This window comes from Solea senegalensis, linkage group LG2 (genome assembly GCF_019176455.1).
Source record: "Solea senegalensis isolate Sse05_10M linkage group LG2, IFAPA_SoseM_1, whole genome shotgun sequence".
NCBI classification, from domain to species: Eukaryota; Metazoa; Chordata; class Actinopteri; order Pleuronectiformes; family Soleidae; genus Solea; species Solea senegalensis.
In genome coordinates, this window is record NC_058022.1 from 25,118,247 (window position 1) to 25,136,659 (window position 18,413).

The 18,413-nt window shown below is 40.4% G+C and overlaps 4 protein-coding genes across 6 annotated transcripts; 1 reads left to right on the forward strand and 3 right to left on the reverse strand.

Moving 5' to 3' along the window:
- Nucleotides 1–976: 976 nt before the first annotated feature.
- On the reverse strand, nucleotides 977–3,668 carry LOC122764959 (gastrula zinc finger protein XlCGF26.1-like). Its single transcript, XM_044018998.1, has 2 exons — nucleotides 3,299–3,668; nucleotides 977–2,569 (listed from the first exon to the last, which is right to left on the reverse strand). Exons 1-2 carry the CDS (start codon nucleotides 3,426–3,428, stop codon nucleotides 1,161–1,163), a joined length of 1,539 nt encoding a protein of 512 aa, XP_043874933.1. The 5' UTR covers nucleotides 3,429–3,668; the 3' UTR covers nucleotides 977–1,160.
- A 257-nt stretch (nucleotides 3,669–3,925) lies between these two features.
- LOC122764970 (immunoglobulin G-binding protein H-like) lies at nucleotides 3,926–5,535 on the forward strand. Its single transcript, XM_044019004.1, has one exon. It carries the CDS (start codon nucleotides 4,467–4,469, stop codon nucleotides 5,433–5,435), a length of 969 nt encoding a protein of 322 aa, XP_043874939.1. The 5' UTR covers nucleotides 3,926–4,466; the 3' UTR covers nucleotides 5,436–5,535.
- Nucleotides 5,536–6,994: 1,459 nt separating this feature from the next.
- On the reverse strand, nucleotides 6,995–11,892 carry LOC122764950 (gastrula zinc finger protein XlCGF26.1-like). 3 transcript variants are annotated; one of them, XM_044018986.1, is made up of 3 exons: nucleotides 10,859–10,955; nucleotides 9,178–9,873; nucleotides 6,995–9,009 (listed from the first exon to the last, which is right to left on the reverse strand). In XM_044018986.1, exons 1-3 carry the CDS (start codon nucleotides 10,938–10,940, stop codon nucleotides 8,045–8,047), a joined length of 1,743 nt encoding a protein of 580 aa, XP_043874921.1. In that variant the 5' UTR covers nucleotides 10,941–10,955; the 3' UTR covers nucleotides 6,995–8,044. The 3 variants fall into 3 exon arrangements, with proteins under 3 accessions (XP_043874921.1, XP_043874915.1, XP_043874905.1); XM_044018980.1 differs by lacking the exon at nucleotides 10,859–10,955 and adding an exon at nucleotides 11,625–11,892 and having other exon boundaries at nucleotides 6,995–9,873; XM_044018970.1 differs by having other exon boundaries at nucleotides 6,995–9,873.
- Nucleotides 11,893–12,369: 477 nt separating this feature from the next.
- LOC122765377 (inosine-uridine preferring nucleoside hydrolase-like) lies at nucleotides 12,370–16,658 on the reverse strand. Its single transcript, XM_044019611.1, has 9 exons — nucleotides 16,591–16,658; nucleotides 16,161–16,337; nucleotides 15,539–15,719; nucleotides 15,213–15,392; nucleotides 14,836–14,947; nucleotides 13,931–14,067; nucleotides 13,359–13,436; nucleotides 13,159–13,275; nucleotides 12,370–13,070 (listed from the first exon to the last, which is right to left on the reverse strand). The coding sequence occupies exons 1-9, from the start codon at nucleotides 16,656–16,658 to the stop codon at nucleotides 12,918–12,920; spliced, it is 1,203 nt and encodes a 400-aa protein (XP_043875546.1). The 3' UTR covers nucleotides 12,370–12,917.
- Nucleotides 16,659–18,413: the final 1,755 nt, after the last annotated feature.

Sequence of the window (18,413 nt, forward strand, 5' to 3'; positions counted from 1 at the left end):
ACTAAGGGCACCAGTGTGGTAGACATGTGACAGATATACTGCTAAACAAGCCACTTCCGCACGCCTAAAGACATCCGTGCCTGCTATAGAGGGAGGATGCATTTGATGCTGCATTAGCTGAAGGCTGAGATATGAGTACTGTACTAGAGGCTTGATTCTTACGTCTGACGTCTTGCTCACGCCTCTTCCAGTCTGACGACCTCAACCTCAGCTCGCTTGGAACCTCACCAGAGCCGGAACTAAAAGTACCAGGTACCAGGTACTATCGCCATGGAGACGCAAAATAACCACGCCGTGCCGAGGCCAGGCGTGTCGTTAGTTTGTATGGGATTTCACGTTGTGAAAATGTTGTTAACTCAAGATGTTGAGAACATTTTTTTTCACTAATCAGAATAATGTAAAAAAATGTATTAATCTTGAAGATACTTAAATGTTTACACTGTATAAAAACACTAAAACACATGATCCACAGCCTGGATGATGCCTGTGGAAATGTCATGAAATACTGTGATGAATTGTTTCGGTTTCTTTTACTAACATTTTCCAGTTCTTTCTGGATCAGCATGTTGCGCCACTTTAAAGGGAGACATTAACAATGAAGGCCTGATCTTCTAGGTCTCCACATACATCCGTCTCTGACAAAATGATTTTGACATAGGATGTAAAGTTCACACTGTAATTACATGCTCGAAATGCAGGCTGCTCTCTCATAAGTGCCTACCCTTAGAATCCAGCAAAGGGCACATGTTAGGTTTTCTACCAAATCATGTATGAGTGTCAGCAGCAACAGCATCTTGGACTGCAAGTCTACATACAGTAAATGAGGGAGACTGCTGTATGTTTTCACATAGATGTAATAATGATATTGGGGCTGTTGGAGCTTCTTCCTGTTGTCAGTGATTTCCCATTCATGGAGTGTTTATATCATCATACTCTGAGTGCTGTATGTTACTGAATGTATCAAATTTTTTATATATATATATATATATAGATATATATGTGATCCCAGGCTACTGTGTTTGCTCCATCTTTTTTTCTACAGACTGAACAAATAAAGTTTTTCTCTCCTGTATGAATAGCTGTATTTCTTATTTTAGTACAGTAAATGGTCGGTCTCCTGCGTGAATTCTCACATCTCCATCGGAACAACTAAATGGTTTCTATTTTCTATGAATTTTCTTATGTGTCCACAGACTACTTTCATCAATAAATCGTTCACCACATTCAGTGCAACTAAATGGTTTCTCTACTGCATGAATCTTCTCGTGTTTTTTCAGATAACCCTTTAAAGTAAACCTTTTACCACAGGATGAACAATGAAATGGTTTCTCTCCCGTGTGAATCTTTTCGTGCGACCTCAGGAGGCACTCGTGGATAAAACTTTTGCTACACTCAGAACAATTAAATGGTTTATCTCCTTGATGGATTTTCTCATGTGACCTCAGGTTGCTCTTATTGGAAAACCTTTTCCCACACTCAGTGCAACTATAAGGTTTCTCTCCCGTATGAATTTTCTCATGTGACCTCAGATAGCACTCATGGATAAAACCTCTACCACATTCAGAACAACTGAACGGTTTCTCTCCTTGATGGATTTTCTGATGCGACCTCAGGTTGCTCTTACTTGAAAATCTTTTACCACACTCGGTGCAACTAAAGGGTTTCTTTCCCACGTGAATTTTCTCATGTGACCTCAGATAGCGCTCATGGCTAAATCTTTCACCACATTCAGAGCAAGTAACCGCTCTCTCTCCTGTGTGAAATTTCTCATGCGACCTCAGATACAGCTTTTTTGAGAATTTTTTGCCACACTCGGAGCAACTAAATGGCTTCTCTCTCGTATGAACTCTGTTGTGTTTCCTCAAATCACTCTTTGAGATAAATCTTTTGCCACACTCGGAACAACTAAATGGTTTCTCTCCTGTGTGAATTCTCACATGTCTCTCCATGTAATCACTTCGTCTAAACCTCTGACCACACTCGGAGCAACTAAACGGTTTCTCTCCTGTGTGAATTTTCTCATGCCTCTTCAGACTGCTCATTTGGACAAATCCTTTACCACACTCAGAGCAACTAAATGGTTTCCCTTCAAAACGAGTGTTCACGTGTATCAGCAGAAGTGACTTAGAGGCAAATCTTTCACCAAATTCAGAGCAGCCAAGTTTCTCACCAGTGTTACCACTCGAATCACTGGACAACATTTTATTTTGTACTGTTTTTAAACTTGGTAGTTCACTGGCCTCCTTCAAATCAACCTCACTGTCTTCAGTCTCTGAGTCTTCAGTTCTGTCCTCAGCACTTGGTCCTAAATGTCCATTTGGAACCAAGTTCCTAGTGGGTTCTGGTACCTCACAGTCCTCTCGGTTCTCCTCAGTGTCATACAGCTGCGAGAACTCAGGTTTCTCTTCATATTCTTCACTCTTCACAGTCACAGCAATGATATCAGCCTCTTCCTCCTGTTTGATCCACACTTCTTCCTCTTCCTCTTTAATGAGGGGGCACTCTGGCTCCCCTTGGTCCACACTGGGGCTCCCAGGAACCTCTTCTTTAATCACCTTCTGGTCATCTGCTGAAGAGAGTAGAAATACTTTATAGTGAAAAGGAATCACTGAACAACCTGGCTGTGGTTTGTACCATTTTTTATCTTAGGTAAGATTTATCACAACAATAAACCTTGGTTTGGAATAAATAGATGTTTATGAGGGATGGTTACAAAAGCTACAGTAGCAGCTATTGTGAAGATGGATCTGAACAACTTGACAGGTTTCATATTTATCTGAGGTAGGATTTAGCACCTTGATAATCTTCTGGATTTTCAAAGCAGGTATATTAATCGTGACTAAAATTAAACCTTAAAGCTAGTGTTACACATTAGTGTTAGACACATCCCACAACACTAGCTTTTATTGTGAATGACTTAAGTTTGTAAGTAATATACCAGTTTCACAAATGAATCATTTTAAATGTATGCAATGTAAATGCAACAGCACAAGTGACACCATGAGATAGATAGATAGATAGATAGATAGATAGATAGACTAAAAGTCTATCAGAAGAGTTCTGAACAGCCTGTAGGAGCAAGCTTCTTCTTCTTTTTAAGGTTAAAAGGAAATAAAAGCATGTATATTAATTTCCAATTCTAGTTTCAACTGCTTAATTTAATATTGAGCAAATATTTGTTACATTTCGGTGTTTTCATTTGCTTTTCCGAGCATCACTGACTGACGGAAGGTAACCAGTTTGTCTAGATTAGAAACCAGTACGTTTACAGCACCAGCACCAGTGCGCAGGGACTAACCTGCTGTGTGCACACTGACTTCGGGCTTCACCAGAGCATCGAGCAGCATCCTCCGGTGACAGCTCTCCCTCTCTGACCGCTCCACTCTGTCTTCGTGCTCCGCCATAGTTGCCACAAACAGACCGTCCATCTCCTCCACTGAGCCGCTGCTAGCCGCTCTACTAGCCGCGCGCTCAACGCCGGGACTTGGGCAGTTTCTTCTTTTGCAGCCGAAAATCTTCAGCGGCAGAACTGACGCGGGTTTCTGTGGAAACTAAACGGTGCGCATTTTCCTTATTTTCTGCGCAATATACAACTCGGAGCGAAATGTGTATAGACACTGAGTTCCGGTGTCGTGATTGTCTGCCAGAAACTGAGTCGTGTCCGCGGGTGCGCGCACAGCCTGTCAAAACTGTATCGCGGAATTCCTGCATTTCTCTGAATTAAACGTCATGACGTTTATACATACGTATATAGTTCTATATATCTATTTAAAATAATAATAATAATAATAATAAGTTCAGATTGTGTAGCATTTATAGCTTTAATGAGTCTTTGTACATATCCTATATCTATTTATTTTATTTAACCAGATAAAAGACCCATTGAGATCAAGATCTCTTTCACAAGGGTGACCTGTGGCCAAGAAAGGCTGCAGCACATGCCATAGTTCATAAAAAAACAGTTACAAAGCAAACACTGAAATATAAAAGTGCAAGTAAATAGACAAATAAAGTGCATGAGTTATGGTTGCAGTAACACTTTAAGAACACTGCACTGTTCAATGGATTCCCGGTCTTTTAAGATAGAGGGGATTCTGCAGCAGCACATTATTGACCCAGTTCCTCACTCCCCTATCCCGACACTTGCTCCATGATCCCTCCCCTCTCATCAGACATCATCAAGGTGTCATCAGGAGATCAAAGTAAGATCATCAAATATCCCTGAGCAGATAGAAGGTGGAGGGGAGAAGAATCTCAGTGTACAGCCTGGGCCTGGCAGACATTATTATTAAAACAGGAGATTACTACTGTGCCAAACTGTGTCAAAGAACTTTGAACTGCAGACAGAAACATCTTTTCCTGTAGAAGGCAGCATTGCACCTCTCACCTTATCAGAAATAATTAGAAAAGCTGCGTCATAGAGAAGCTTCTTAGATAGAAGAACGAAGCAGAGATAGTGAACAACCATGGATGGCGGCGTCACAGATACAGCATGTGGCATTGAAACCAAAATAAGGCTGAACCATTTGTATCAGTTGGTGGACAACATGGATGATGATGTTGACCACACAGAGATGGAGCTCCAGGTACTAAAAGATGGTCCTCAGCTGCAGTTTGCCGGTCTATGGGATGAGCTGGAACTCTCCAACCAACTCACAAGGCAGCCTGTCAGTGACCTGAGACCCAAGACTGACAAAGTCTCTGACAAACTGAAGGTTCAGATGAAGAAAAACAAGCATCTGAAAGCCAAGCTGGACGAGGAGCAGATGTGGAAACTGCAGCTGCAGACTGAGATGAAGAATACTGAGATTCTAGCCAAAGAGAGTCAGTCTCTGGCCAAGAAGATTGAGTCTTTGACAACAGAGAACAAGTCTCTGAGTGAAGAGAATGAGTCTCTGAGGAAAGAGAATGAGTCTCTAGACACTGAGAATGAGTCTTTGACAAAAAAAAACAAGTCTCTGACTGAAGAGAAAGAATCTCTGACCATAGAGAAAGAGTTGCTCACCAAAGAGAAAGACTCGCTGAAAAAAGAGAAAGAGTTTTTTAACACAAAGAATGAGTCACTGACCAAAGAGAAAGCATCTCTGAGCGCAGAGAATGAGTCTCTGACCAATGTGAATGAGTTTCTGACCAATGAGTACGAGTCTCTGAACAATGAGAACAACTGTCTGACCAAGATGAACCAGTCCCTGACGCAAGACAAAGAGCTGCTGACCAAAGAGAGGGAGTCTCTGACAAAAGATCGAGACTGTCTCGCTGCTGCACTGAAAGAGGGGCAGGCCTGGAGACGAGAGTTTAGTCAGGAGATGAAGAGAGTCAGAGCAGACAACTTGAAGCTCCAATCTCAGAACAGTGTCTACACACAGTTCCTGGGAGGAAAGAAGTGTTCGTGTTCAAAACGGATGCTTCACTTCTTTGGTTTCCACAGAAAGTGAGACTCCTAATGTCTCCCACCACATGAACCCAGGAACAGCTGTATGCATGCTCACCTTTTAAGTAACAATTATTATTTTAATTGGAAACACAAATGTGTGAACACGGAGTGACCTGCTGTGCAGACTGACACGCAGGCTTCGCCACGGCATCAAGGAAAATAAATAGTCTCAAATGTTCAACTGCACGTTTGTCTCAGACTTTTATTTACCAGACATGGTTTTGATTAGCACGGTAACTGCGCATCCCTCCCTTCCCTGAGAACGACGGTGCCCTCGCTTTGTTTTACAATATCTTTATATGCTAGACATTACGGTAAGTGCCTGCAATTTCAAAATAAAAGTGATGGATGTGGACTTTCAATGTAAAATAGCATAATCAAAATATATTCCACAGAGGTCTCCAGTCGATTACATGAAAGTCAAATTATTGTTATTGCAATATCATGATGGAATATTACATAATTTGACGCTCATATTGCACACTCCAGTGCATAATTCACCAAAACACAGTAGTATTAATTGGGTAGTGGCCACTCCCAATGCATGATGTTTGATCTATTCCTCCCACTCCTGAAGTTTGAGAGCTTTACTTGCCAATCCCCCACTAGCAGGTTCCCATCAGCCAGATTTTTTTTTTTTACCCCACCAAACCTGACAACCCATATAGTATTTTTTTCTTTCTCCTCACTTACTCCTTGCTTCTTCCCATCCATTTCCTAGCACTTAGTGCCTCATTACCTATGACCAGGGTTAGGGTAATTCTCATCACTATCTCCCTACTCATACACTTTGTCAGATCCATTCATGGAGCAGTTGTGCCTCACCACCATTCTTTTATTACGGCCCGATGAGGACGCCAAAATCATGTCACTCTATTTTGACTATCTTTTTCCAAATTCCACTTGTGTTCCCACTCGTGCCCAGAAACTGATTCAGGTCTGTGGGCATTTATCTGGACTACACCGCCATAATGTGCAAATATATATTATATGTATTTTAATAGCAAATATACACAGTTGGCATGTTTCATGTTTACCTAAAGGGCTAGTGCTAACAGTAACATGGTGTGGGGGGTTCTTTTTAAATATTTTACCCGTTGAAATACCTTTAGAGATGAAATACTTTTTTAAGAATGATTTTATTTTGCTGAGAGAGCTCTAATGTGTAAAGTGTATCCTCCTGATGGCCATCAAAGACAGGATGAAATGTAAATAATTTTTACATTTTATTATCAACAAAACAGAGATTATTGCCCTCAAAGTGCGTCTCAAGCAGTTGCTCAGAGCTTTGGTGCTAGGGCTGCAACTAACAATTATTTTAATAATCGATTAATCGGCCGATTAGTTTTTCGATTAATCGATAAAAAAAAAAGAAACATTTGTAATTGCCGCATCTTTATTCAAAAACTGAACATTTCAAATTCACAGTGCAGACTGAAGTATAAAAACAACAGGTTATTGCTCCAACGTCCTTGAGCTATCAAAAGTAATATTAAATGATAAAAAAAATCAAAACATAACTGGAATAACACACAATAAAAAAAACATACAATGTATGATATACATTTATATATCTCCAAAAATGAAAAGGCTCCTTTTTTTTTATAAAGTGCACAAAATAAGGTTTTCAGTTGTTTAAAAGTTTCCTGATCTGTTAGAACAGTAAATAAATGATAAAAAAAAAATAAAGAAAAATGCAAATGACCAATCTGTCCACAGCATTGGTTTCAACATGTGACCATAACTGGTCTTGCTTGGTGCTCTAACACACACACACACACACACACTGTTCACTCAACTGTCTATTCAGGAACTTTGCATTGGTACCAGCTAACACACTTTTTAGGTTTATGGATTGTTAAGTGTCCCCACACTTTAGAAGATTTCGGCCGAACCGTTTTCTCCGCTTCCGCCACGTGACGTTTCACGTCTAAAAGTACAAGTTGTCGCTCACCCCGTAACTTTCCTGCACCGCTTATCCGCGCCACTATTCACGCGCACGCAAGGCTCGCTGTGGGCGTGGTCGGCGTCTGTAAACAGTTCTGCGCCTACAAGTGACGTATTAATCGCGCGACTCAACGAATCGATAACTAAATTAGTTGCCAACGCTTTTAGTAATCGATTTTTATCGATTTAATCGATTGGTTGTTGCAGCCCTAGTCTTAATATAGACTATGCTTTTACTATCATTTAAAAAAATCCCTACCACATGCATCATCTTCTGCCTATTTTTATGAACTGCTTCAACAGTGCTGCTCTGTCATCAACATGTTAAGCCCACCCTGACCTTTTTAATCATAGTTAGGACATAACATGAACATAAAAAATGCGTTGGTCTCGAGGACTCGGTCTGAAATTACAAGTTCTTCTCCTCCCACTGTGGTCCGAGTCCGAGTCAAGACCGAGTCTTTGAAGGAACGAGTTTGAGACGAGTCAGAGAAAGCAGAAATCGCTCTTGTGACCAGTCTCGAGTACTACATCACTGGGTGTCACAAGGCTTTTAACCAGGTCCAACAATACACAGTTGACGCATGAAAGAGTGACGTATGACATGACATAAGGATTTGGCTTGTTTTTAAAAGAATCCTACATTAAAGTTCTGAACCAGCACTAGTACCACTCCACTAGTACCACTCCAGGTTCACTTTGTTGGAAATGGGGAACGTGTTCCTGAGGTCCAGACAGGCTGTGGTCCTGCACAGTCCTCTGTGTCCTCTCAGTCTGACTCTGACTAAGCTCCGACGGGTCACCAACACATTGATGTTTTTCAACGTGACTATGCCGTGTAAATCTTTTTTTACAAACTTGGCAACAAAAGGGTTTCTCTCCTGTGTGAATTTGCATATGTTTCTCCATTTCATCTTCTCGTCTAAATCTTTTACCACACTTTGAGCAACTAAAAGGTTTCACTCCTGTATGAATTTTCTCATGTTTCCTCAGATTACTCTTCTCAGTAAATCGTTTACCACAATCCGAGCAACTAAACGGTTTATCTCCTGTGTGAATTTTCTCATGTTTCGTTAGATTGCTCTTTGTGACAAATTTTTTTCCACACTTGGTGCAACTAAATGGTTTCTCTCCTGTGTGGATTATTTCATGTGACCTAAAGTAGCACTCATGGCTGAATCGTTTACCACAGTCAGAGCAACTAAACAATTTATCTCCTGTGTGAATTTTCTCATGTTTCGTTAGATTGCGCTTTGCGATAAATTTTTTTCCACACTCGGTGCAACTAAATGGTTTCTCTCCTGTGTGGATTTTTTCATGTGACCTCAAGTAGCACTCATAGCTGAATCGTTTACCACAGTCAGAGCAACTAAACAATTTATCTCCTGTGTGAATTTTCTCATGATCCTTTAGATTGCTATTTGTGATAAATTTTTTTCCACACTCGGTGCAACTAAATGGTTTCTCTCCTGTATGAATTGTCTCATGTGACCTCAGATTACTCTTACGAGTAAATCTTTTACCACACTCGGAGCAACTAAATGGTTTCTCTCCTGAATGAATGTTCTCATGCTTCCTCAGACGGCCCTTCTCAGCAAATCGTTTACCGCAATCCGAGCAACTAAATGGTTTCTCTCCTGTGTGGCTTTTTTCATGTGACCTCAGATAGCTCTCATAGCTGAATCTTTTACCACAGTCAGAGCAACTAAACGGTTTATCTGCTATGTGAATTTTCTCATGTCTCTTTAGATTGCGCTTTGCGATAAAACATTTTCCACACTCGGTGCAACTAAATGGTTTCTCTCCTGTGTGGCTTTTTTCATGTGACCTCAGATAGCTCTCATAGCTGAATCTTTTACCACAGTCAGAGCAACTAAACGGTTTATCTCCTATGTGAACTTGCTCATGTCTCTTTAGATTGCGCTTTGCGCTAAAACATTTTCCACACTCGGTGCAACTAAATGGTTTCTCTCCAGATTGACTGTTCTCGTGTCTTAACAGAAGTGCCTTATAGGCACATTTTTCACCACATTCAGAGCAACTCAATAGTTTCTCTCCTGTTTGACTTCTCTGTTGGATTAATCCTTTACCACACTCAGAGCAACACAATGGTTTCTCTCTACAATGAGTGTTAACATGTATCAACAAAAGTGACTTACATCCAAATGTTTTACCACATTCAGGACAGCACATTTGCCCATCAGTGCTACCTCTTGAATGACTGGATATTGTTTTATTTTTCACTGGTGGTTCACTGGTCTCCCAGTCATCCTCACTGTCTTCAGTCTTCAGTCTCTGATCGGGTTTTGAGGACTCTAGTGTCTCATCATCTTCACTCTTCACAGTCACAGCAATGATATCCGCCTCCTCCTGTTTGATCCACACTTCTTCCTCTTTAATGGGGGGGTGCTCTGGCTCCTCCTGGTCAACAATGGAGCTCCACTGCCGCTCAGGGGGAACCTCTTCTTTAATCACCAACATCTTCTCGTCATCTGCAGAAGAGAGGAGAGAGACATAATAGTGAAAATGGTCTGGAAACCATGAATATATGGGGCATGGTATTCGAATAACTGTCATTGTCAGCCGCTACATTTTTCAAAGGCTGTACATAGGGATAGCTGTAAAGTCCCGGTCGACTGGTCGATGAATCAGTAGATACGTTCTGGTTCGACTAAGTCGACTTTTTGCCGTGTTAATTTCATACAGTCTATGGTTAATTTGATTTCATCTGGAAGAATGTACCAAGTGATAATGGGGGTGTTTTCAGAGCACCCCTGTTCCACAGATCACAGTGTGTCTGCAGAGAACACCTCCCCAACAGGTGATGCGTTTCCTACAAATATGCACTTTACACATAGTCTGCTTTTCACACATTTTCCACAAACCTAATACCAGGTCACAACTCAATCAACAAACTTTCTCTCTGCAATAAACACATTTCTTACAGTGCATGTTACTGTCACTTTTCATATATAATGAAATGAAACACATAATTCCTTCAAATGTCCTTTTGGTCCCAAGCTCCAAAAAATGTATTCACATACATACATACATTTCCAGTGAGACTGACTGGCAGCTTGTTCACACTTAGTATCCTGCTAACAGAATAAAAAGGCATGATAGCATGAGCAAGTGACAGACCCATTGAATGTTTTTCACATCAACTTATCAAGTTACAGAAACATGAAATACACACATGACATGTTCCTGTAGAAAACAGTTAGCATATACAGTATGTAAAATGTGCAGGAAGCCTAACCACATGCAGCTACGAGCCTTAAAACGTGACCTGACAACATTTAGTCCAACACATGAAGCATATGTAGCGTTTAAGCTAGCGCTGTTGACCGCCACTTTTACTTTCTCTCAGAGTAACAAAACCAAAATGTCCTGGTGAACAAAGCACACAGTGACGCAAGCTTAACCATCGAAATAAACATTATAGCGGTCATATGTGTCTTTTACCAAGTTACTGACCTGTAAAGGACAGAGAAAGGATGAGACAGACAACACAGCACCAAGCCTGTCCCACTGAGGAGACGACGCCCCCTTGTGGCATAATAAGGACACTGTTACCAACATAAATATTCAGCAAATTACCTTAGATAAGCTAATTTCCAAAAAAAATAATCATAATAAAATCATACACAAATTACATAATGTGACTACACATTACTGGGTGTCACACGATCAACGTGACTTGTTTGTAGCTCCCGAGATTTGCTTTGATTGCTTAAACCTTTACAGGCTGAGCAAAATCCTCACAGTGAAGCAACAAACTGTATGATAGTTTGTTGCTTCACTGTGAGGATTTTGCATCTAGTGTCTTCACAAAACACTGGTATAAAAGTGTTATAAGATTACAACTACAGTGTTGAAATGTGTGGTGAAAGAGATTGAAGGGATGAGAGGCCGTTCGGGTGGAGAACGTGGAACTGTGGAGGGCATCGTTGCACTTATTTAAAAAGTAACAGGTACTGATGACTGTGGAGTGGCTCAGTGGGCGAAAGACATCATGGTCATCATCATTGTGCCCATTGACTTCTTTACTTAAAGTCCACAGGCTCCGTGTTGTTGTTTATGAATGATATTGACTCAAAGGGACGTTGTAAATGAACTGGAGATGATTAGATTAGCTTTGTAAAAAGAAACGAAACTGCGATCGAGCGACAATCATGGATCGGCTAACAAATAGCAGGATAGTCAGTAGCTGTTATCCCGCTCCAGTGAGTAAGGAACTGACCTGCTGTGTGCAGACTGAGTTTGGGCTTCACCGCGGTATCGAGCAGCCTCCTCCGGTGACGGGTGTCCCTCTCTGACCGCTCCACTCTGTCTTCGTGCTCCTCAAACGGTTTCCTCAAACAGACCGTTCATCTCGCAAGCTGCTCTAAGAACCGCTGTACCCCGAAACCTGTGTGACCCGTTTCGTGCCGAAAAGAGACTGTTTGCCGAAAATCGTCTGCAGCCGACGTGAACGTACACCCATGTTTTCAAGTAGGTCCAGCTGCAGACCCGCAGACCACTCAATGACACACCCCTCCACTCAACGACACACACCCCCACTCAACGACACACCCCCTCACACTACACGACACTCTGATTGGGTCACAGAAGAAACTGCGTCTGAAACGTGATGACGTTTACGTTGGCGAACAAGTATGAAGAGAGAGCACCCGAAACAACCAACACGGGAAAAACACGAGAAAATCACGAAACGTGTTGTACTCAGTGTGGTTTATTAACCAGTAATGTCTGCTTGCTGTAACGATAGCGATTGTAACAGCAAGCAAGAAGATGAGAAAGTGACCCAAATCACAATATAGCAAATGTGTGCATAATTTGGCAATACACACATTACAGCCATATCTGTAACACCCAGGCGCATATAGGAAGAATGATAAGGAGCATGATGGTATAAATAGGGAGCATGTTAGGGTAAATGATAGGAAACAAAATGGATGTATAGAAAGCATGATAGGGAACATGAATCAGAGAATCATAATCAATCTTTATTGTCATTATTACAATTACAATATGTTATTTACCAACTATATTCAAGTTCCCAACCCTCAATTTAGAAAATTTCCAGTTTATTCCCATTAAAGTTTTCAAATTATAAAACTCCCTGAATTTTGCAAACCTATTAACTGAACATTTTCACAGTGGCACTTTGTCCTGCCCTGTTCAGACTTGCTTCAGTGACAGCAGAGAAACTTTACAGGATGTTGTTACACTAAAAAATACAACATTATGTATATATTTGATATATTTGTATATATATGTACATATATATATATGTATATATGTGAATAACCCTATCCCAACAGGGGAAGTCCTATTTTAATTCAGATGTGTATATCTCAGTAAAATCTTAACAGATCAGGATTAATTTTGTCATGCTCATGTATGATGGTAATTGTTATAAGCAGGCAAAGTTCTATATCTGGATCAAAATATAAAACAACTCATGTGCTGGTATGTAAAACGCATGTCACTCAACTCCATGTGTCTCTGAAGCAGGTCAAAGGAATTCATGCTATTTCAGTGCGTGCATCAGCATTTGTCTGAACCTCTCCAAGTCAAATTTCTTCATGATGAACACTTTATGTTTCTTGTGCAGCAGGTCCAAGTAGTCGAGCACCATCATGCCTCGGGTGTACTTCCCCTCCAGCTCCACTGTCACAGCCACCTGGTGGGGTAAAACCAGTACATGTGACCTTTCAATGTGTATAAGACACTAAATATGTCGAAAAGTACTAAAATGTTAAAAATGTCACCTGTTCACTCTCTGTCACCAGAGTGTTGTCAATGGCTGCAGCCAAAGCGTAGGAGTCACAGGAGTTAAATCCACTACCTGCAACCAGTTCTTTCTGATAGCGCTCAGTCTGGACCATCTGCATCATACAATATACATGCAGTATATGTGACATTTGTTCTGGAGTATTGTTGAAATAACACACTCGGGATATTCACATACTTCTCTGGTGTGTTGGAAAATCCTCTCCATGAAACGAGCCTTGTCTGAGTCTTGGGCCAGCCAAGTGTCACAGAAAGACTGAAGGGGGAAAAGGAGGAAATATGGGGTTTATTTAATGTGGTCAGGATGAAAACTGGTTAGTTTAAACCAAATTGGAATAGTTGTAAGGGACACAGTTTTGTTAAGTTGCTCATGCTGAATCTTACAGCAACGTTTTGATACATACAAGATTGTGTAAGTTTATTTAATTCATTCAATTTAACAAGATTTACTGCAATAGTTGCTAGTTTAAAGATACATCTGTTTAAAAAAAGAAACTTAGCTCTGCAGTATGTCAAATTTTCTAAATGTTTAAGTTTTAATCTAAAATGTTAAATTTGCTTAATAATGTTTCTGCCATGTCCACTGTGAGACAAATTGCTGCCAATGTGGTCAAAGGTGACTTAAATAAATACATTTAAACCCTACATTTTTTTTAAACTTTTTTTAAATGTGGCCAAATGTTGCCATTAAATTCAGTGGGAGCAACTTTACAAATGGAGCCCCCTATAGTTGAGATTGTTAATAAAGACCCAGGGCAGGATGTTCCTGCAGCTGAACTCCCAGGTGGCGATGTAGGTGGGGCAGGTGTAGCGGTCCAACACGATGTGTGCGGCCTCAGAGTCAGCCACGAAGTTAAACTCTCCACACGGTGTGATATTACCCCGGGCTACACACAAACACAGACAAATCAAACATGTTACATTTACTTTTCCTCCAGAGCTCTCAGCCCACTTCTTGGCATTGGGCAGAGTTAGCCCCAGAAGAGGGAGTACAGTTACACTTTAATGCAACTTTGCGCAAGCTTATCAAAACAATGCCACAATAAATGTGGACTGTAGTTGAGCTAATCCGACAAAATATTGTAAATCAGTAAAACATCTTACATATTCTAATTTATACGTCCATCTTGGGTTTGGTCATCCTACAAAATTATATGAAACTTAAGAATTTTTTTTTCAAGTGTATTTAAATGATGCTGAAGCAGAGCTGCCAATATCTTTAACTACTTGTACTTTATATTGATATATTGATATATTTTTTGGTGATTTTATATTGTATTGTGTATTTTATGTGTAGTTTGTGTGCATCTTCTACACAGTACTGCATACTGAATATTTTTAACTTTGTCCTGCTGCCTCAGACTGTTCACCCTCATAACACAATTTGACCATGTTGTATATGATTGCGTTGAACAGTGTTTACATTGTATATATTGTTCTATATTATATATATTTATTTTCAATATTAAATATTGTATTTGCGCAACAGTTTTTATTAAGGTTACTTATAACCTTTACTTTATTTACTCATCTATGCTGCTGTCATGAGACAAATGAAGGGTTATCTCAGCTTATCTTTGATGAGTTTAACTAATCATTTACTCTGATTAGCTTAGTTTATCATTTACAGTGGACACAAAACATACGTGACATACACTCAGTGTTTCCTCCCATGATGTACAGAGCCTTCAGTTTCTCAGGGAGGGAGGGGTCCACTTCAACAGCGACAGCCAGGTTAGTAAGGGGTGCTGTGGCAACCAGAGTCACCTGTACACGGTCCAAGAAAATAACTTTTAAAGTACCAAGTGTCAGAGTTTGACCAATATCATTTTTCTTGGACCTATGCAGTCAATATCAATTGTTAATACATCATATAATTAATATATATATATGTATATTTAATGTATATGTAGGCCTACATTAAACCATGGAAATTAATTTCAAATATTAGTCTAGTGAGATGAGTGCATGAAATGGCACATTTCCCGCCAGTAGTCCCCTGGAGTATTCTTGGTTGAAATGTACCACCAACCTCTCCAGGATTTTCATTGACAATCCTGATGATGGCCTGCACAGCTTTTTCCTCCTGCAGCAGCTCTAGGCCTGGAGCGTGTGGATCTGGGGCATCTCCCAGTCCGTCCTTCCCATGAAAATCTCCAGCATGGAGTTTCTGAGCCACCAGAGGCTGTGAGCAGCCACGGTACACTGGGATCTGTGTCATGAGTGTAGTAAAAACAAACCATCCCACTGAAGTCTCACCACTGTGTCTGTACACAAGCCTACATAACAGGGAGCATGAAAGGGTACATGATAGGGCACATAGGGAGCAGGATAGGATGGATGATAGGAAGAACTTACGTCCAGCCTGTTGCAGACTTTCAGGACACGCAGCGTGTTCTTGAGCACGTTTTCCAGCGATGTGTTTCCGTGGCAACAAGTGATCCCCAGGACCTCCACATTGGGGACTGCCAGGGCCACCATGATGGCCTGAGCGTCATCCACCCCAGTGTCCACATCCATCAACAACTTCTTCTTCATCCTAAGATAAACAAGAATGTGAACGTTCCCTCTGCTCCAGTAAACAGTCCCTCACGTTTGTTTACTGGACAAGAGTTAACACTTAAACAGCTGTGTGGCTGTTTTTAAAGCCTGTTCTACTGGTTTATGAGGGTAAAATGGGTCAAATACAAACCAGGACCCCTCATATACATTCTTACAGCCTATGTTACTCACTTTATTAATACTGCACTGTACATGTCTATTAATAATTCACATGTAGACAGTGATAGCTAATCCACATAACATTGAAACATTTAGCATTGTAGGACATATGTCATTGTATGTCTGTAACATGAGAGTTAAGAGTTTCCAGCTGCATGCAAACATATGTACTTGTAACATACTATAATAATATATATTACATACAAACTCACACTCGCACAAAGATATAAAAGTAGAGTTAAGAGTTAAAAGTCCTGACCTGGTGAGTGGATCCTGACTGGTTTCTGCTGCTTGAGTGTGGGGAGTCGGCGGCACACTGGTTAAACCAGAGGAGCAGGAATATACAGAGACTCTTAATGCAGAGTCAGCAGGAGAAGCTCCTTTCACATATGGGAGTATGGTATTTTCTTTGGAGACAGTAGGAAAAGAAAGATTACTTTATGTGCGCGCACGAGTCACTCACAGACACAGATTCACATCTGGGAACAGTTAAGGAAAAGAAAGTCATAAAAAAGGATCTGCGCAGCCTCAGAAAGAAAAAAAAACAGAGGCTCATATCCATTTCTTCATGTGTTTTTTTTTTCATTTAGCTAAAAGTAGGTTGGTAAATACTGTAGTCTTTATTTATGTAGTACTACTGACTACTAAAATCACTTTAAAATACAGTTTTGCCATTGAGTGTCTTGCACAGGGATACTTTGCAGGCAAACTGGAGCAGACAGGGATCAAACTTCCACCCACTGATCCCAATCCCCATCTTGAGAGTGTTATAATGGTCTGTATTTATATCTAGATACATGTCTGTATATCTAGTCGCGATGACCATTTAAAGTTGCTTTACACTGCAGTTCTGCCAATCACCCATTCACACCCATTCAATCACATTTTCATAAAGCACATGCACGTACACTATATTTTCTATCACACATCTTGTATACCCATTCACACACTGCCAATACGGGAGCAACATGGGGTTAAGGGTCTTGCCCAAGGACACATTGAATTGTGCAATTTAACCCACAACGTTGCAGTTGAAAAACAACTATGTCTTCCACTGATCCACCGCCGCCCTGAATAAAAGCAGTGAATATAAAGGCCCATGCTACAGAACACAGATGAAGTAGACTGACCACATTTAGAGGGTTTATTGCAAGTTAAGAGCGAACGGTCACCCACAGACAAACGGAAGGGAATTGGGCTTGTAACTTGAGGGTCGCTGGCTTGAATCCCTGCCAGGTCAAGGGCTCGGGTACCCAATCCTCATTGCTCATTGTTAATTGGACACTCAAAATTGACCCCAGCCACTACTCCTGGTGCTGGTCCCAAGCCTGCATATGTGGGAGGGCGTCGCATTTCCAAGCCTTTTCACTCAATCTTTGATGGGTGAGAGTTGACACAGTGGCTAGAAATGTGTTGAATAATTAAATCAGTGGTGTAAATATATTAAACACTTGTGACAAAAGTTTACAACACTGAATATTGTTCACTTGAACACTAGTAAAACAGAAATCCTTGTGATTTGGCTGCACAACTTGCTGAGCAACTGCTGCCACCTGCTGGTTATCTGTCCCAAGTGAGTCAGGAGTAAAGACGTTTAGATAGACAGATAGATGGAATGTGGTTGGAAAATAGATGTGTGGTTAAAATCTTAGCTAACCTATAAGTAATCGATGTAAGGTGACAACCAAAAGGAGGCACATGGATTTGTGGTGGATTTAGGATTGACTGATTTAGGAAGATATAATAGCAAACTGAATATATACATATATATATAATATAGTACACCTCTGTGATATGTGTGGACTTCCTTTGCTGGTTCTTAGGCCTGTAATCATTAGATTACAGCAGAGATTTTTGTTTGGATGACAGGTCTTCTAAGGTAAATCCATGATTACTGCATATGTTGTAATGTTGACATCACTAAACTCATGTAAGCATGTCTATGTGGGCCCCATATTGGTTATATGCTGACAATTTGGGTCCCAAGCTTTTGTCTGTGGTTTCCATGGTGGCCCCACCTGCATTTGTCCACTTCAAGCCCTCATGTCTACTGAGTAACGTAACATGGTTGATTCCCTCAAACCTTTTTTATAGGTTTGTAGAAAATAATAATATTTCGTTAATGTACTTTCAATTATGAAATGCTAAAATATGTTGTGTGGTTTAAATAAACTGTGAACCTATTAAAAAAATTCAATACAATTAATTCAACAGTTAAACTTTCAAGTCTGAGATTGTGCAGACCTGGAAAGGTGTCCTTGACTCTGCTCTGGACTGACTTTTCTTCATCATTCTTCTTCATCATTTATATAAGATATTATCATTATTATTATTATTATCATATGGCTTCATTAAAGACAATGGAAGTGTTGCAGGTCACTTTTTTTCTATGCTATTGCACCAAAAAAAAACCCACACCCTAATAAAGTGTAAATTTCAGAAGTGAAGATAAAGCATGTTATAACATGTCATGTTATAACAACATGTTTGTCACATTACATCGAGATATACC